The 21879-nt window shown below is 30.8% G+C and overlaps 2 protein-coding genes across 2 annotated transcripts in view; one reads left to right on the forward strand and one right to left on the reverse strand.

The window, feature by feature from the left end:
- Window positions 1-3276: 3276 nt before the first annotated feature.
- HELRODRAFT_182297 (hypothetical protein) lies at window positions 3277-3899 on the forward strand (the record flags this gene model as incomplete). Its single annotated transcript, XM_009032584.1, has 2 exons — window positions 3277-3620; window positions 3671-3899. The coding sequence occupies 2 exons, from the start codon at window positions 3277-3279 to the stop codon at window positions 3897-3899; spliced, it is 573 nt and encodes a 190-aa protein (XP_009030832.1).
- Window positions 3900-14701: 10802 nt separating this feature from the next.
- HELRODRAFT_90503 (hypothetical protein) overlaps window positions 14702-21879 on the reverse strand; it is a gene marked incomplete at both ends in the record, with an annotated part of 63862 nt that continues 56684 nt past the window's right edge. The window contains 2 exons of the mRNA XM_009032578.1: window positions 14702-14817; window positions 14955-15072. Coding sequence (XP_009030826.1) covers window positions 14702-14817; window positions 14955-15072 — 234 coding nt within the window. The remainder of the gene's footprint in view (window positions 14818-14954; window positions 15073-21879) is intronic.

Raw genomic sequence — 21879 nt, forward strand, 5'->3', positions numbered from 1 at the left:
ATATATATATATTATATAAATATATGTAATGAAGGATTTCCACTTCATTATGAATTGAGTTATGGTGTACAACGTTATTGTGTAAATTGTGAAACGTTTGACAGATTAAATTTAAATTTTTGTTTGAGTTGAAATTATTTGGATATTTTGAATATTTCTTCTAGCTCTTAGTTAATATTGGTTATTATATATAATAGCTTTAATTGTTATTTCTCTTTTTCAGGTACGACATTTACTTAATTAAGGCTAAATTGATTTAATTAATTTATTATTTTTTATTAATAAAATCGTTTCTCTTTTTCAGAACTCTATTATATATATATATAAAACATTATTCTAAGTTATGATAGTAGATGACAATTTATAAAAAAATATATATGTATACATAACGTAAAAGTCAGAGTAATGAAAAATATATACATACATACGCACATACTTACTTACTTAACCACATACATACATTACATACATATATAAATATATATTGTTTATTTTCTTCAAAGATACAAAATAAACAGAAAAAAACTCGTAATAGTTTATTAACTAAAAATGTTCTACAATGATTCAATGAGAAAACAAAAATGATCAAACTTTTGCAGAAGTATACAAACACATTTTCTCTCACATATAAACACCATCTGCACAGTTACAAAAATATAAACAGCATTTTTCTAAGATATGAACGTAGATGGCAAATTGATGAAAAATATGCATACAAAACGTAAACAGTAAGAGTAACGAAAAACGCGAGTTAGGATAGTCCGTTAGCATAAGAATTCATGGAGGCTTATAAGTACAAGCAAAAATTTTGAGATTTTTTTTTTTTTAATGATGCCAGATTATCGATGTTTTTAATTTTGAAGGAAATCACACTGTTCCATAATTTAGGGGCTGTATGAGATATACAATTGTTGCCCAAATTTAATACAATTGTTGCCCAAATTTAATCTAGATGTTTTTATATAGAAAATATCATTTTGCCTTGTAATAATTGATTTATATGGATTTGAATAATGGAAGAATTCTGAATAATATGGAGGTAAAAGATTTCTTAAGAATTTTAAAGTAAATAATGTTTGAAAATAGAAATTAATTTGATAAATTGATAGAATTTTAGTCTTAGCAAGAAGTTCTTTGGTATGATCGGTTTGTTTTAAATTAAATATAATCCTAATAAAGCGTTTTTGACAAACAAATAAGAGCTTTTGTAAATATTCAGGACCATTTCCCCAGATTATATTACAATAAATAGATGAGGAAAAATAAAACTATAGTATAGATTAATTTTGCTAACAAAATTAAATTTATGTTTCAATTTATTTAAAATACATAAAAAACTGTGAACTTTTTTTTAACTTCCAAAATATGTAACGACCATGACAGATTACTTTTGATATATACACCTAAAAATTTAATTGTGCTACATTTTCTAAGAATATTATTATTTAACAATTTAACTTAAGGGAAAAGTCTTGAATATTATTAGTAAGTATTGTAGGACCAAAAATTGTATAGCATGATTTATCAGTGTTGATGATTAGCTTGTCTCAATTTTTCTGAGATCGATATTAATTAGCGATAAATCATCAATTAGTGATTTTGAACTGTAGAAAATATCAGTGTCGTCAGCGAACATAATACATTTAAATAGTGTAGTCACATTAGGGAAATCGTTGATGAAAATTGTGAAAAGAAGAGGGCCCAAAATTGAACTCTTACAATCTATCGACACAAATTGTTTTCTGTTAGACGGGTAACTAGTGAGCCAAGAAAAGATTTTACCACGAAATCGATAGAGTTCGAATTTGTGTAAAAGTAAATTGTGATCAATAATATCAAAAGCTTTCGTAAGGTCTATAAAAATCCCAAGTGTAGGATGTTTATCATTTAATTTATTAATAATTCTATGATATAGTTCTAAAATAGCTAACTCCGTTGAGTGCTTTGGTCTAAATCCATATTGGTTATTAGACAATAATTTATATTTATCTATAAATGATTTCATTTTGTTGGTAACTAATTTTTCAAGTACCTTTGACAAAGGGGAAAGCAAAGAAATATAGTTGCCAGGATCCTCTCTGTTACCTTTCTTAAAAATAGGCAAAACCTTCGCCATTTTGAACGCATCTGGAAACCTCCGGCTCTGCAAGGATAAGTTGCAGATGTGCACAAAAGGGAAAACAATTTCCTTAACAAATAGCTTTATCATAAACATATTAAGACCATCATATGAACAATATTTGTTTGGCTTGAATTTATCGATTATTTGGTTGGAACATTTTGTTTTCGTTTTGATCTAACCACGTGGATCTTCGTTTCTTCTTACGTCGGATTTTCGTTCAAAACCACGTGGGATTTTCGTTCAAAATCACGTGGGATTTTCGTTCAAATCAAGTCGGCTTTTCGTTCAAATCACGTCAGATTTTCGTTCAGATCACGTCGGGTTCTCGTTCAGATCACGTCGGCTTTTCGTTCAAATCACGTCGGATTTTCGTTCAGATCACGTCGGGGTCACCAATTTGTAAGTACGAACTTCTGCTACTAACAAGACACCTTGTTGTGAGTTAAAATAAATAAAACAAACACAATTCAGGTGTAATAAAATATTAACTTTTCTTTAACGTGAATCTCGAACCGTTTCGTTTACAAGTTCCCGGGAAAAAAAGGGAAAGAAATCGAAAGAGAAGCAATAACATAAAAATTAGCATAGAATAGGTAACATTGAAAATTGCAATAATCTTTAATAATAATTAATACATAAGATAGTTAATAAATGAATGTTTGATCCCTACACTTACAATGTATGAACTTTCTCTTTATAAACATACTGAAATTACGATTTTAACTCTACAAAGTTATTAAATAATTGATGACTGTTAAGTTTTATATGTTAAAATACGAGCAAATAAATGCATGGAAGTTTATTTTAATGCCAACCGAACATAACCGTACGCAAGTATGTGAGTTTACTTTAGTGCCTGCAATGCAAAAACTTTCTTTTTGAAAGCGTACCAAAATTACGATTTTAACCGTATAAAGTTATTAAATAATTGATAAAAGTTAAAAAGATGTTTCAATTTCTTGTTTTTAACAATTATTTTAGACATATTTACGCTTTAACCTACTCTCGCTTTTACTTATCTTAACCTACTTAACCTACTCATACTTTTACTTTTTACTTACAATTTTGATTGCATTGAGGCACTAATGTTAAGTTTTACCGGTTTCTTTTCTGAGTCGCTTATTTTGAAAGCCAAGGAACTGCTCGTAGAAGACATGACCAAAGTGGGTGTCCTCGAATTAGGCGATAAAAGGAAGAGAAAAATCCCAAAGTTGCAGTCAGACGCTGAGGACCTTTTACAATACGTGGAGATGGTCCAGGAAAAAAAATTTTTTCCTAAGCTGCCAGCTTGTGTTGCTGCTAACTTCAATTTTTCGTCAGATTCACCAGACAATGATGCTACCAACCAGAAAGTTGTCAAAAACGATAACCTGAAAGAAATTTATTCTTTAATATACAGTTTAAACAAACATATTAAAAATTTGCTAGTAGAGTTGACTAAAACAAAAAAAAACAACGTTAATTTATTAAAAATAAAATCTGTAATTCGAGTGCTAAAGTTTGTTTCAGGGGTACCTGTTCATTTAATGATGACGCCCCTTTAAAAAGATCATTACTTGATATTCCAAGCGTAGACAATGTTGCACAAGATGATTGGAAGAATATTTCATACAAAAGGAGAAAAGAAGATGGACTAGTGAACAGGGTTGAAAACTCACCTCCTTTGTATTCTGTCATAACTGCTCAAAAACCAGATTTTAATGTAGGCACCGTAGAAAATGATGAAATATTACCTGCAAAGCCAGATTTTAAGAAAAAGGAGACAGCTTTTTCTTAACAAATATTAAAAATAATGTTTCGGTTAATATTGTAAAAGAATATTTGGCCATAGGGAATGTGGATCTACAAGGTCTGTATCTTTTAAAATCGAAACAACCAGCTCGCTCCAGAAACTTTATTTGTCTCTTATAAACTAATTGTTGGCAATAACCTATCTGAAAAAATTAATTACTCCAGTTTTTGGCCAAAAGGCATAGACATTCGTCCCTGGGTTTTCTATCCTAGAAAAGAATTTCCGAATTTAGAATCCTCAAAAAGATATGACAGGTATGAAATGTACAAAAGTTTTAATGTGAAAAGTCTACCGATAAAGAACCTATATAGAATTGTGTTATGTGACATTATTTATTATTGCTATAAATGATATCTTTACTTTATTTTCATACTTTTCGCAATAATTATGTTTTTTGATCGAGTATATTTTCTATGTTTTATTTATTTATTCCAGAATATTTATGTTTGATTGATTATGTACTTTCTGTGTAATTTATCCACATTTATATTTATTTATTATCTATTTTATTCAGTTATTTATTTATTTTTATGTATGTAAATATGTATATATGTGTTTTATGTTGTCATTGTGATTATATTTTATTTTTTGTTACTTATTATTTGTTATTATTCTAAATGGTCACTTAAACTGACAAATTTTTTGGTTATGTCTGATAGTGCCTATGGGTAGCTCTATAAAAGGCAAAATGCGCTATTTAAATTTTCTTATAATATATATATATGGATTGAAGATTAGTGACTTTAAAAAGAACCTGAAAACACATTTTTTGTTACAAATAATATCTTCTATTTTGAAATGATTAGAACATATATTTATTTTATTATTTTAATATCACTATTATGGATAGTGCTTTTGAGAAATTTGTGTTTATTCAACCGCTTTATAAATTTTCGATAATAATAATACAAACATATATTTACATACAAACAAACCAACAAACATACATACATATACACACATACACATTTACGTGTACTATGTCCTAAAAGAAAAAATTAAACATATCAGTAAATGAAAATAAAATAGATAATGTTTATGTGCGAGTGATGCATATAACCGCATACACTATTTATAAGATTTTTATTAAAGTTATTTTTTTGTCTTGCCCGGTTCCAGCCGTTGTAATCCCCACATATCTCCAAGGCTGAATCCCTTGGTAAAGTCTACCAAGGGACTCAGCTTTGGAGAACATGAACCTGCAGTAGTTACAATAAACATATGGAGTACTCCATGTTTATTGTAGCTACTGCAGGTTCATCTGGGATAACTGACTCCTGGCCAACTCAGCCTTACATCTTTTCGGAATAAATTTATGTTAATAATTTTTGTAAAATAATTTTTTTATTCATATAACAGGATCAGTCAAAAAATGCTTCAATTTGAGAGGTCATGAAAAGAAATGTGGAGTTAGCAGTGGCAAAATGGTTGACAGGTGCTCGAGACAGAAATGGTAAAAAGGCATCTCGGTTGAACAAATCAAATTCATCTGTAAAAACAAATGAAGGAAATTTTTCAGATGAGGCATCAGATGAAGAAGATGAAAATGATAATTATGCATAAATGAAATTTTTTATACTATAACATTTTATTTTTAGTATTTATAACCTGACTTTCTCATTTAATTATTTTTTTGATTTTTTTTATTGTTGTGGGAGTTTTATCAAAATAAAATATACTTCAAAAAATGCGTGTGTGTGCATACTTTTAAGTCCATTTAGCCCACATAAAGCCCGTTTACATTCTCTTATTTAGCCTACGTAAAGCCCCGTTACATTCTCTTCTTTTGCCCACATGGATCCAACGCGAATTGGACGGTCATTTTGTTACCGGTCCCACGTAGGCAGCCCATATGGGTGCCTATATGTCAGCCCACCTGTGACCTATATGGGTCCCATCTTTCATTGTTCACTGGGTTATTAATATCTATAATACAATTAGTATGAAAGGGAAGTTTTGTTAGTTAAAATTATGTGTAGATGAATTTTTTCTAGTTAGAAGACAGTTAACACTACACTGAGCAGTGTCCTTTTTAAAATGCGCTCCATCTTAAAAAAATAAAAATGATTTCATGAAAAACCATTTTTATAATATAAAATACATTTTTTGTCTTCCACTTCCTATAACGACCTTTTAAGTTTTTTGAATCTATTTTCTAAGCTTTGACAATGGTTATTTATTTTGATTGTTCGTATTTCGGGTGTTTGCGTGGGGTGGGGCGTCGGTTGATATGTCTGCCTCGGTGCTACCAGCTATTGGACTCCGTCGGCTTGGATAGTGTTGGTCTGATTTTGATTTCAACAAGACCCAACATGGCACAATTTGGGGAGCTGCAATGCCGTTAAAAAAAGCAAACAAGTTTTTGATCAGAAAACTATGAACGTTTCTGGGTCTCGACGCTTGACGTTTTTCGTTGAGCAAGATTTTCAAGCAATTATTTATATTCAACGTCATTTCTAATTTTCATCAAATTTTTAATTTGTGGTTCGCAATACTTTTTTCCCAGACGGTTTTAATATAGCACAGGCCACTGAACAATGAAGTTTAACGTAACTTTACAGAATTACTTAGAAGATTTTATTAAAAACACTATCTCTGCAAATCATAAATAACAACATAGAAAAAATTAATTGATATCATATTTGAGTATACAAATAGTATTCTCATCACTAAAATTGCGAACTGTTACATATTAACAATTCGATAAATGTGTTTTGTTTCAACAAAAACATACAAACCATCTGGTTACAAATAAAGATTGGGCGCCTGTTTTTGCATTTTGTACAAAAAGAAATAAAAATATACTCTCATCATGGCTAACAGGAATGATTCAAACTAATAAAAATCACATTAGATTAGATAAATAAACCAAATACTAAAATTTGCCTCAATCAACCATTAAAAAGTTATATCAAAGGTGTCTAATTAACGAACTGCAAACGTTTTTCTGAATTGAACAAATAAATATAAAAAATTGTTTAAGAGATATATTAAATAAGTTAATATCGTCAACGTCTAAAGCTATCTTTGGAAGTGAATCGCAAAATTTAAAATCATAAAAAGTAGAGTCAAGACAATTTTTAAAATTGTCTTTAAAATTGCAAAATTTTTTTTGCAATAAATTAAACAACTGAAAATCTATCTAAAAATAAATGACATATTTGAATTATAATGAGAAAATTTTAACCCTATGATTATAGCCTAATCATGGGCTTATAAAAATGATTTGATCCTACTATTTAAGTAACAAATAAATAAAAAATAAACTAAAAAGAAACAAAAAAATTATTAAAACCAAACCCGCAAATAAAGTAAAAGTTGCAAAGGAACACAAATCAAATTATTATAATTCAAATCGTTTTAAAACATTTTGAAATTCGTCTATGTGAATTTCCAAACGAGCTTGAAACAAGACATCTGCGTCTCGCTCGTTATTTTAAAACCGATTCCACCAATATAAAAACTTTTTCCAATATACGTTTTCTAAAATAAATACTTAATAACTCAAGAATTAAACACAAGCTGATTTAAAAAAAAGAGATAATATAAAATTTTGCAGCGCATAGTTAAAGAAATAACAAGACAATATTTTTCGATAAGTTTCAGTTAAACCATATATATTAATTAACAAATGGGTCATAGCGCAATTTTTAAGAAACCGATATCTAAAATTCGAAGATACGATTGCCTTCCCGCGTACTTGAAAACTCGAAAGGAATAAATGAAATGTAAAGAACGATCATTTTTTGTCTTGTTCGAACGAATTTTGGAAAAAAAAATTAACCTTTGTTTGTCAAAAATAAAATATATTAAAAAATATAACTTGTTGTATTCAAATATATTGGTTTCTCTTTTCACCTATGAAAATCAGTGACGGAGTCAAATGAAAAATATCCGATTCCGACTCCTCCAAAAATTTTGACACCAACTCCGGAATATATATATATATATATATATATATATATATATATATATATATGTATGTATATGTTGGTAATAGACCATAATTTTTACAATATTCTATAAATTCTACCGAATGTTTGGCGTTGATATGTTTGTAGTTCGTTTTTTCGATTTTTCTCACTAAAGCTTTTTGGTGAACGTTTAGTTTATTAAAATTCAAAATAAACTTATTTTTCGAATTCATGCTGCAAATAAGGCCATATTTCGATTCCGAATGAATCATCATCAGTGCTCCTTGCTGTATATATAGGGAAATATATATATATATATATAGGGAAGATGAACTTTGACGTTGTAAAAATTAACTTTGGTGTTGTAAAATTGAACTTTGATGCGAATTAAGTGTCAGGTTTCTTTATTGGCTGGTCATCTTCTTTGGTCTCCTTTTCTTCATCGATAGCATCATATTCTTCTTTGTCACTATTTACGATGCTAGTTTTTATTACTTCTTTGTTTTCGTTGTTGGTTAAGCGCGGGTTGGAAGTGAGGTTGTCATTTTTTGTTGTATATTTATTTTTGGTTTATTGATGTCAATTAGGACTGCTTCTGGAATTTTAACATGCGTATAGTTGCTGTTCTGGTATATTACTTTGGCTCGGTCGATAATGACATATTGTGCAGATTTATCTGCGCGTCTTATTACGATATCTTTATTCTCCCTAAGTTGCTTCGGCGAAGGATGCGCAATATGTCATTATCGACCGAGCCGATTACCATGAAAAACTCAATGATGTTCTCAATGATAGAAAAAAGTAGCAAGTAATCAAAAAAGATCCCACTCCTCAACTAAAAACTAAACTAAACACAATAATTAAGAAGATAAGAAAGCACATCACCGATGACAAACTTCCATCGCTTATAGGCGAATACTCTCCTGGCTACTTATATGGAAATATAAAAACGCATAAAAAGAATCATCCCATCCGACCAATTATTAGCCAAATTACAACTGTCACCTACCCTGTTGCAAAATTCTTGAACAAAATTTTAACCCCATATATTCCAAACACTACAATCTTCCCGTGAGTTTATTAATCTCCTCAGCATTAATAAACCATCCAAATTTATTACCTCTCTGGATGTTGAATCATTATTCACAAATGTACCAATTTATGATACAATTGACATAATTATCAACACCGTTTACCACTCAGATATGGTTCCATTGAACATACCGAAAGCACAACTGAAGTCCCTTCTTCAAATTTGCACTACTGAAGCACCATTCCACAGCCCCGCAGCCAAACTTTACAAGCAAATCGATGGTGTCGCTATGGGTTCCCCACTTGGCGTCCTATTTGCCAGTTTTTACCTAGGACAGCTGGAGAATGAAACATTCAAAAACATCGTAAATAGTGACAAAGAAGAATATGATGCTATCGATGAAGAAAAGGAGACCAAAGAAGATGACCAGCCAATAAGAAACCTGACACCTAATTCGCATCAAAGTTCGTTTTTACAACACCAAAGTTAATTTTTACAACGTCAAAGTTCATCTTGACAAAGTCAATATTTCCCTATATATACAGCAAGGAGCACTGATGATGATTCATTCGGAATCGAAATATGGCCTTATTTGCAGCATGAATTCGAAAAATAAGTTTATTTTGAATTTTAATAAACTAAACGTTCACCAAAAAACTTTAGTGAGAAAAATCGAAAAAACGAACTACAAACATATTAACGCCAAACATTCGGTAGAATTTATAGAATATTGTAAATATATATATATATATATATATAAACAATTATTTATATAGATCACTGCGTTTTTGGCATTATATAGTAAATTCTCAATTTTAATGAGCTGTTTGTATCTATGACCTTAACATTGTTATTTATTATCTTTTTCATTATTTTTTCATCTGTTTTATCTGATGAGGACATTATTTTTATAATAACTCAAAGCCGAAAGCAAGAAACAAAGAGGATCCTTCAAAAGCAAGCTGCTTAAAAAGAGACTAATTAATGCAGCTAAATTTCTAAAAGACAATAACAACATTGTAATAAGAAAGGCAGACAAAGCTCCAATGTATGTAATTGTCAATAAAACGGATTATAGGAACAAAATCAACGAAATACTGTCCGATAATTCAAATCAACTAAAAAAGACCCAACAACTGAATTAAAAACCAAACTTAATAAAATAATAAAATCAATCAGTGCATCATCAACTAATGATCTAATTCCAGAACTGATAGGCGAATACCAGCCTGGCGAATGTAATCTCTTCTAAGTGACCCATGTAAAAATTACCCATATGGTAATGTAAAAACTCACAAAGAAAAAACCTTTTAAGACCAATCATTAGCCAAATACCTACTGTCACCTACCCCATTGCTAAAATCCTCACTAAACTCATTACTCCATACACATCAAACAGCTATAGTTTAAAATCCAGTAAAGAATTTATAGACATCATTTCATCCTCCACACCAACAATTAACACAAGCATTGCTTCACTCGACGTGGAATCATTATTTACTAATGTTCCCGTCAAAGATACCATTGAAATCATATTAAACACTATCTATAATTCTAAACACGCCTTTAAATATACCTAAAAAACAATTAAAATTTCCGCTAGAAATCAGCACAATGGAAGCGCCATTCTACTGTCCAGACAACAAACTTTATAAACAAATTGACGCATAAGCAACATGGAGCAATAAAAGACCACCTAATGGAACAACGCAACACTATTATAACAAGGGAAATTTTAGACAATAACATCAAAGCAATTTATTACAACAGAGAATACCTCAAATTGAAGATAACAGAATCAATTTTCATCGATAAACGTAAACCAGCAATAAATATTCAACTAAATAATACCAATATTCTTCCAATATGATTAACTTTAATTCTAATTAAGCTACAAACAAAGTCGCTGTAAAAACAAAGACTCAAAGACGGGACAATACTATATAACTACACTGGTGATGGCAGTTGATGCCGAAAAGAGCTTTTTTGTAGTAATAACGTTATTAATAATGTTTTGTCAAAAATGTCAAATATTAAAAGTTTTTTATTTAACCTTAATAAACTTCATGAACATGATAAAAGTCTCGTTAGAAAAATTGAGAAACTCAACTACAAGTTGAATAATGCCAAAAAGCAGGGATCTTTAAAAATAATTGTATTTATGATAGTCTAAACCCAATATATATATATATATATATATACATATATATATATATATATATATATATATATATATATATATATATAATCATTTTCAAGTTTCTTTTGTTCAAAACAAAATTTTTTGTTTATTTTATGCAAGATAGGACAACAAAATTTTTTTTCGGTATTTCTATACCATCTTCGGTGTTTAAATTAATATGTTGTGTTTGTGCCCAGATGTTCAAATATATATATATATATATATATATATATATATATATATATATATATATATATATATATATAGCAGTCTTAATCCAATATATATATATATATACATATATATACACATACATATATATATATATACATACATATACATACATATATGATAATCACAGCATGTTCGGCGTTAGTTAACTTCCAATTTAACTTTTCAATTTTTCTAACGGTTGATCGTAAATCATTTTCAAGTTTCTTTTGTTCAAAACAAAATTTTTTGTTAATTTTATGCAAGATAGGACAACAAAATTTTTTTTCGGTATTTCTATACCATCTTCGGTGTTTAAATTAATATGTTGTGTTTGTGCCCAGATGCTCAAATATATATATACTGTGCCTCTACTCTACTTCGCTGATTCCTTGTTTGTTTAAAGTGAATACTTAGTTTTACAATCTTCGACTTTGTTAAATATAACACTTTTACGTGTTTTCATTATCGATGAATCAATCATCTGTTCCTAAATTTATTGGTAGGAAGAATTCCAATAGCCCGTAGTTGAATATTTATTATCGTATGTCTTTCTTCTATCAGTATTGATTGGGCTAGTCGTAAATTATAATGGTTGTTAGTGTAATGTAAGATTTCCACATTGTGGTCCAAGATTTGTCTAGTAATTTTAGTTTTGTGTTTCTCTTTTATGTGATACTTTATTGCGCTAGTTTGTACGTGGATCCTGAGTCTTCTCAATCACTTGGTCGTCGTCATACCAATATATTCCGAATTATGGTGCTTACACTCACCAATATTACATTTGAACAAATATATTAGTTGGCTATGATCCATCATCGGTTCTGGTTTATTAGTGCAATTGTTTTACATCACAAGAGATGACGTTCTTTGGTTGGAGTAGTATATTCGAAGTTTAATACTATCGTTTTCGTCGGTTGCTTGGACGTTATTTTATATGGTTTTTTCATAATTTTTTCATTCTTTTCTGTTCTATCATGCACAAAATAAACAAAATTTTGGTTTTGAACTAAAGTAACTTGAAAATGATTTACGATCAACCGTTAGAAAAATCGAAAAGTGGAAGTTAACTAACGCCGAACATGCTGTGATTTTCATCAATAATTAGATATAGAAGTATATATATATATATACGTGTATATATATATATATATGTGTGTGTGTGCTTGTATGTGTGTGTTTATTCACAACAATTGCACAATTGTGTAAAATTCAAATTACAAATACAAAAATACAATAATAATGACGAATTATGCAAATCATCACTAATGTGCGTGTGATATGTTAATAAAAACTTATGCTTAATCAAAATTAGTTGATCAAAATTAGTAATTTTTTAACATGATTGTTAAAATCAGCATGATAATTGTTATATAAATTACTTTTGATACTTCTAAGACCGCATTTATTTAAAGCTCAACATCAGATAACATATCATCAATAAATTCATCATGCACTTCTTGTAATAATCGCTTATACCCCTTATTGAATTCGTAATTGTTCCGTTTGTTTCTGCTGCAGACAAAGAAATTAGTAATAACATTAACAAATCTGTTACATGGAAGAAACGTTGAAAAGGTTTGGATGTTTTCAGCACGTGGAAATTTAACATTTTCATCGCTTATCTTTCCACTGAATCCCTTATAAACTCTGATGGAATGTTGGCGTGTCTCTTGAAAATCACTGAAATATTCAGGGGTGGTTATGCTAATTCTGCAAGGTTTTTTCCAGCTGTCAAAAACAAGTTCAATTATTGAATTACATTGAATGTTAATTTCTCTTTATTATTTCTGGCCTTAGAAATTTCTTTAATTTAACAAAAAAAGATAAACATAAACATAACTAGCTAATCCATTTATTTGTTATCTGAAATCGACAATTAGCTTAAACTTGATTTAATCCCAAATGCTATTCAAGTAATAGTGAGTGATCTAAAGGACCGAAATACGTTGGTATATATCATACATCATTCACGTTGGATACGTTGCTTAAATTGACTACCGATGATAAAATTGCTGTTTTCAAAAAGCTTCATATAAATTCAAAATTATAATTTGATATTGTCCCTGAATGGCTTGTAGAAATGTTATTTCAAGAGCTTTAACATCAAACGCGTCTATGTAGATTTCAATCCAACGATCAAGTTTGTTCCTTTACCTTAATTTTGCCGTTTTTTAACTGTTGATTATTGAAAATGGCGGTTTTGAGCAGATTGAAATGAAGCAAAAGTTCAAAAAATTATTTGACATCAATCTCAATGTGATTGAAGGCTGTCAGTTCATCATCTTTAGGATTTGTAGTTAACATTACTTTAGTTATAATGAGTGAGATATTAATAGAAGACTGTCAGTTCAAATCGCTACAAATTTTTTCGAAATATGGGACAGTGTTGAGTCTTGTGCACATGTCGCGCTATTGATTCTAAAAATGAATTGAACCATTTTTAACAACAACAACAATAACAACAACAGTATCTTACTTTTGACACTCCTTTTCTCGGCATCACAAACTTATAGCCTCCAAAGCCTCCAAACGTAATTCAATAATAAAAGCGCTCAGTGGATCCTCGTTTGGCCAGGACAAAGAAACCCTGCTGCAGACATACAAGACCATAGGCCGATCAGCACATCAGTATGCCTACCCCGCCTGGTTTCCACTGAATTCTGATAAAAGTTACAACAGACTCCAACGCACAGAGAATGCTGCTTCACGGATAATCACTGGATGCAATGGGATAGCGTCAGAGCAGCACTTCCTTTCGGAGTCCCAAATGCTCTCCATAAGGCAGCACACCGACGTCCTATCACCAAGTTTCTATTATATAGCCATAACACAAACCACCCCTGCCACTACATCACAAGAGAGCAACGACGTTACGGAAACATGAAAGAGACCATTTACACCAAACACGCACATGCGGTACAATCGGTGCTGCCCATGAACATTAACAGCAGTACGCTAAAGGCAGCATCAACTATTCTGCACAGTAGCGTCGCGAAACTCGTGTCTGGGTCATATCATGCCGCTGTGCTGCTCAACGGATGGCCACTCCCCATTCCTAAAAGGCAGAAAAAGAGTTGCCCAGAGTAATGAAAAGAACGCTGACCCAACTCCGCATAGGTCACTGCATCTCCCTCTTAACAGCCACAGAACAAGAATCGACAGTAAGTAACTGTCCGTTATGCCGCAAACATCTCGACGACGATACCCATCTGTTTGGCTGCCCGAACAACTCTACACATCTCACGGTAATAGATCTCTGGCAAAACCCGGTTGCCGTGGCCAACTGTCTCCGGCCTCATTCTGGACTCCTCCAGCGATGTTTGAAGCGGGGCAGCATTAACAAAAACACAACAACAATAATAATAATGATAACAACAACAAATTAAGAACAAAATTAGCAACATATTGGGCGTATGTATGTGTAAATGTGCCTTTTGGTTTGTTTTTAATAAACGTACAATTTGAGCATGAGAGAAATTCCGATAACTGATAGAGAAGACATGGCCATCAAAAAAGAAGCCATCCACGGTTGAAGCTGCAGTCCAAGCGGCATCAACAAACCTGATTGGTCGTTTTTAAACAACAACATTTGTTATCATATTACAATTTTGTTTATTTAAAATTGAGTTACCAAACTTTAATTCAAGAATTTAAGAAACCGAAAAAAACGATGAGAGAGCATATGTTTAAAAACTAACCTGCCGCCAATGGAATAGCCAAAAAATTATAAATTGTCGCAGCTATAAAATTTGCCTTTATTCTTTGAACTGTTTTGCTCGATAATAAGATAGCATTTGCCACATCTAGCAAGTCATTCTGGAAGTGAAAAAATTGTAACCCGTTTTTTCTAGTTCGATTAAAAATACTCAAATGTAAAATTTTTATTAATAATTTTCTTCCACATAAAAAATTAGTGCAGCATGAAATATATATATATAACAAAATGCCTATCAACAACAAGTTCAGTGTATTCAGTCATTAAGTTCATCATATGTCATGTATTATATTTATAATTTAGTCTTAATGGCAGAAACTAGAAGAGAACTGAAAATTGATTTTTAGGTATGGACACTAGCTACAGAGATAAAAAATTGAATTCGATCAGTCGAGCAATAGCTTAGTAACTTGATTTATAAAAATCACTTTTAACAAGCATCTACTGAATGTTGTTTATATACAACAACAACCAACAACACACGTTTAGACGACATTTTCCCCGAGATCGGGGGTTGCCGTTTGGCTACCTATGATGAAATCGAAATACCCCTCGACGCCATCTGTCACTCGCCTCAGTATCACGCAACCCCGCTTTCACCCTGTCCTTCTCCACATGCTCTCTCCATCCCAGTCGCGGACGACCTCTTCCTACCACTCCTTCAACCTCGAACTCCAACACTCGCCTAATCCCGACCCTTTCATCCCTTCTCAACACATGTCCATACCACCGCAATCTCAATCTCCTTATCAATGTCACAATGTCCTCATTCAGTCCCATCCTCGACATCAGCTCTGTACTCCTCTTATCCTTCACTTTAACCCCACGCATCATCCTCACAATAGCTCTTTCAGCCCTCTGCAGTACACTTTCCTCTTTCCTCAACACCCAAGTTTCACCACCATATACCATCGCTGCTCTCACATAAGCTTTATATACCCTCCCTTTCATTTTCACTGACCATTTCTTTCCACACAATACCCCACCAAGTTCCCTAAATTTCATCCATCCCACACGAACTCTAGTCGTAACAGCGTTCAAACATCCTCCATCCGCGTTCAGCTTAACCCCTAAATAAACAAAGCTTTCCACTCTTTCAATACCACCACTCAACCCCGTCCTTGAGTCCGTCCTATAAATCACACCATGAACACACTTCTTACATTTGAACGTGCCTTCCACCTTTTTCAGCGCCCCCCTCACATCACTACATCTCTTATGCACCCACTTCTGACATCCTATACACAATACCGAGTTAGCCTTCACTCTCCTGTCACATACACCACATGGGTCTATTTTACTTATCACTTGCTCCCCACCTTCCCCACTCACCATTACCTTCGTCTTACCAATATTAACTTTTACCCCTTTCTTTTCAATAACACTTTTCCATCTGTCAAATTTTAACTGCAATTCTTCCATGCTATCAGCCATCAAGACTAAATCATCTGCATACAAAATCTCAAATAACAACCCCTCCATTATGTTTCCACACACAACATCCCTCACAATTACAAACAAAAACGGTGATAACACCGATCCTTGATGCACTCCTATCTTAACACTAAAAGCGTCCGACATCTCCCTTTCGACCCTCACCTTTGTCTTCGCCCCTTCATACAGCTGCATCACAGCTTTAACAAGTCTCTCATTCACTCCTTTCTTCCTCAGCGCCCATTCAATGACCTTCCTTGGTACTCGATCAAAAGCCTTTTCTAGTTCCACAAAACACATGTACAATCTTCGTTTCTTCTTTCTATAATTCTCCTGCAACATTCTCACTATGAACAACGCATCCACCGTTCCCCTACCGGGCATAAACCCACACTGCATTTCATTAAGTGTCACCATATTTCTCAACCTTCTCTCAATGTTGTTTATATAACCTTTCAATATTGTTTTTCTATTTTTTATTTATTTTTTTATTTCTTGAGTGTCATAAATTCTTTGCCTAATTATAATTGACTGTCGTGTTAACTAAATTATTAATATTTTCTTTTGTTAATTTTAACATATTTGATTTTTTTATTCATTTATTCTTTTTCGATTTTTCCTCTATTTATTTTAACTTTTATATTTTAATTCATTTACATACAATTTTATTTTACATTTTTCTTTATATCTTTGTTTTCTTTTCAATCATTTAATTCTATAATGTTTCTATAATATTTAATTCTATATTTATTCATGTGGGCCATTCTGTCAACCTGTAAAAAGTTCACGACCGACCATCTAAGATTTTTTTTATTTTAACAGTAAGTACCTCAATGTATTTCATCGACAAAATAATTTTTGTTATAAAAATTTTCAATTATTTTTCTTGTTGTGAAGATTTTTGTGACAGCAGCCTCAAATTTTTGAGCAATTTTTTCAAAATTTTTGCCAATGTAGAACTTATCTCTTGAACTGGCCAACATATTTTAATGAAATTTTTTGTGAATATCAATAAAACAATATTATAATATAACAAATAAAAATTAATGTCTCGTATCAAAAAATGTTTAGTAAAAAAAAATCTTAATCTTGAGAAAGTTGAATATTTTGAAAGTTTCACCGGTTTAAAAGCAGTGTAGCTCAAAATCAATCGCAAAATGAAACGTCGTCTGGGGATGAGGAGTGTGAAGGCGCGGTTGATGAATGATCGTACGGTACTCAGTTTATATTCATCAGTACATTCACTACTTCCGTTTAAACATATTCCTTTATTAGTATCTTTAAAATAAACGGAGGTTTGAAAGTGCGTTCATTGTGAGTGACAAGAATGTCGAGATAAGAAAGTTTATTATCACTTTTATTCAATGATAAATTTTACTTATTTAAATATTTTTAATAAATTGACAATTAAATTAAGATCGTTATAAGATACAAAAATATTATCAACATATCTTGTGTAGATGTTGGGTTTAAGTTCGGGATGTTGGTTGAGGGTTACTTGCTTTAGATTACCTAGATATAAATTAGCGAAGAGAACGCCTAAAGGGGATCCCATGGCAATTCCATCAATCTGTTTATAGATTTTACCAACAGGACTGATGAATGGTACTTCTGTTGTTCAAATTTCTAATAATTGTTTCAAATATTTTTGAAATTTTTAATGGTGAATATTGCGAATCATAAACCGTTTCAGTTATAATGTCGATAGTATCTTTGATAGGAACATTTTCGATGTCAAGTGTTGCGATGTCGGATGATGGATTGGTATTTAATATATCGATAAACTCTTTTGAAGATTTAAGATTGTAGTTGTCTGAAAGATATGGTAGAAGTATTTTGCTGAGTATTTTAGCAATTGGATATGTAACGATTGGTATTCGGCTAATGATTGGTCGTAGAGGATTATTGGGCTTATGAGTTTTAATGTTGCCATATAACTTCGTTGGCACGAGGATGGGAAATTTATTTGTCACCGCTTAAATATTTATTAATTTGTCAAATTATTTTATTAAGTTTTTTTTAAATAAAAGTGTAGGTTATGCCGCCATTGTTTTAAATTTATTTTAATCATTTAAAACAAGGCTTCGAACCGGAACAGAACCGAAACCGAAAAAAACCGATATTTTAGCCGGAACGAAACTCGGAACTTAACCGAAATATTTTTTGCTTGCCGAACCGAAACCGAAACGAAAAAAATAACGTTCCGGTTCGAAGCAGTTAATATATTTTTATAATGAACACTTCTATAAATAGAAGACATTTTATTAATTAGAGGAAATTTTCATCTGTTTTAGTCATTGTATATAAATATATACTTTTGTTTTCTGAGAAATGTTATGCATTTTTATACCTTGTTTCCATTTGCTGGCTAAAAAAATATTTGAACACATTTTTTTGTATATTTAGAAATTAAAAAAATTCATGACTACTAGTTTCTTAATGAGTTGAAATTTAATTAACAATGATATGTCAATAACTATAATATCCGATACACGCGATACCGGCAACATTTACAAAAACGCAATTAAATATAATTAATTAAATATATTTGCCCGCAAATTTATTAGCGCGCTCCACCACGTAATGTCAAAGAAGTTCACTTTTCATTTCTTGTCTGGAAGATAATTAATTTTTTTTCGCTAAGTTTCGTGATTATTGCATTCAGAATTATTTGTTACGGAATTTTTAATTTAAAATTTTTTATTAAAATTGAAAATTAATTTGGCTTCTTACCAATAATTTTACATCATTTTATAAGCGTTCTTTACTTTGCTTTACAAATTTGCGCCAGTAGGATTGTGATGACCATTTACAAAATTTAATAACTTTGATGGGCAAAAACGTTTCCCGGAACTGAACCGATAACCGGAACCGAACCGAAATTTTATCTGGAACGAAAACCGGAACTGAACCGAAATATATTTTGTTAGTCGAACTGAAACCGAAAACCGGAACAAAAAAAATTACGGTTCGAAGCCCTGATTTAAAATTTTATCGATTTTATTGACGTAATCTTTATGTTGAGAAGCACATAAGCTGAAGATTTGTCTGCACGCGAATTACAATATCTTGATTATCTTTTAGTTGTTTGGCTGCGGTTTTTATTTCTTCATGCATCAATTTGCTAGAGAAACAGCCACGTTGTTTTTTAGATTCGGCTTGTAGAAGTATAGAAATCGTTGGGTCGACTGGTTATTTTTTGTTTGAATTCAAGATCGCGAATTTCATCAATTTCTCCATTTCGATCTGCTTATCAATTTTACCCGGATTTTTGAGATAATGGCAATTTATACCAAAATTTAAAACGTCTTTTTGTCTCTCTGTTAACATAAGATTACTTAAATTGATATATTTTTCGTTATTAATACTTTCATTTTTTGCTTTAAGAAAAGAATTTAATTTTTGATGAATGCGTTGATTAACAAGGCGTTGATGTGATGAACGACATTGTCTTAATAAGTTATTTAATTAAAATCTAATATCTTCGTTAATGTTTAGATTGTTAAATTGGTTTTTTGGATTCTCTAACTTCAATTTAATATCGAGGCCAAGATTTTGTTTAATATTTAACTCACGGTTAAGATGAAGCTGACGTTGTTCATGTTCTTGCTCAATAGTAAGAACAGTTCGGTTGATCCTGAGTTTTGGTAAATACTGGTAGAAAACCAAATTCTTGACAGTATGTAATAAATTCTACCGATTTATTAGTGTTTATCAACTTATATTCAAAGTTTTCTTAATAAATTTTTATCAACGAAATTGAGTCTGTTAAAAATTGAAACTTTATTCTTATTAACAAACATTTTATTAAAATTATTGCAGATAGATCTATTTCGACGCTAAACCGTCATCGTCAGTGCATTATTCATTGATTTAAAATTATAGTTATATAATATAAAGTGATATTTTCAATACTATTAAAAATATATACAAATAAATTCGAAAAAGGAACATATAATCTAACAAAAATTTTAACAACGAAAAACTTAAAAAAATTAAAATTTTTCGTTATATTATATGTTCTTTTTTCGAATTTATTTGTATACATTTTTAATCATAATAAAACTATAATTTTAAACCAATAATTTTGAATATTTTATTTTCTCAAAAAAGAAGGGTAAACTAAAAAGCAACCAAATGCTTGTAGGAAAGTCACCCTATCCGAATAAAATCAACATTGATAAACATAAATCAAAGATTAAAGTAGTTCAACAAAAATCAAAGATTAAATTAGTTTGAAATAAAAGGTACGTGAGGAATACATTCTTGAAAGTTATTACGTATTTTACATTATTTTTATTAATATTTAATGTAAAATAATCAAAACATAATTACTACTATATAAGTTATAAGTTATATATTAGTTCGAAATAAATGGTACAAGAAGAATACAATCTTTAAAGTTATTACGACTGTTAACATCATTTTTATTATTATTTAATGTAAAAAAATCAAAAAATAATTACTCCTATATAACTATTAAACACAGATAACCAATAAAGATAACAAAAATTCTATAAATACATATAATCAATAACATTATTTAAATCCAGTAAAGTCAAATAATAACAGATTGAATATTAAAGTCAAAAGAAATTACACATAGATCCATTCATACAATACACGCATTCTATCATTCACACATACTAATATACATACATGCACAAAACACATAAGGTACATAGAAAAAAAACAACAACATAATTTTATATGATCGATAATAACAACAATATATATATATATGTATGAATACTAAGACTCTTGTCAGCATAACGGTTGAAAACACAGATGCATTTGACATCGGCGTTGGAGTTCACCAAGGCTCAATTCTCAGTCCACTGTTATTTATAACTGTGATGGAAGAAATCACAAAACCGATACGCACTGGTGACATTTGGAATCTAGTATATGCTGGTTTAGATGATATAAAGGACGAATGCCGGCAACACCGTCTGCGGTGGTTTGGTCATTCAAACGAAGTAGAAACAGTGCCATAACTTCTCTTGCAGATGTTGAAGTACCTGGCACACGTCCAAAAGGCCGTCCAAAGAAGTCCTGGTCGCAAACAATCGAGCAAGACATGAAAGCTCTAAATTTAAATGAAATGGATACAACTGATCGTCTAATTTGGCGCAAAAAGTTGATGACAAAGAAAACAACGTCCCATCTCGGGAAACCGGGTCTCTGGACGCAAAACGAAGATTGATTGATTGATATATATATTTTTTTTAAATATTCTATAAATTCTACCGAATGTTTGGCGTTAATATGTTTGTAGTCCGTTTTTTCAATTTTTCTCACTAAAGTTTTTTGGTGAACGTTTAGTTTATTAAAATTCAAAATAAACTTATTTTCCGAATTCATGCTGCAAATAAGGCCATATTTCGATTCCGAATGTTCTGGTCATCTTCTTTGGTCTCCTTTTTTTCATCGATAGCATCATATTCTTCTTTGTCACTATTTACAATGCTCGT

Source organism: Helobdella robusta (genome assembly GCF_000326865.2).
Source record: "Helobdella robusta unplaced genomic scaffold HELROscaffold_84, whole genome shotgun sequence".
Classification (NCBI taxonomy): Eukaryota; Metazoa; Annelida; class Clitellata; order Rhynchobdellida; family Glossiphoniidae; genus Helobdella; species Helobdella robusta.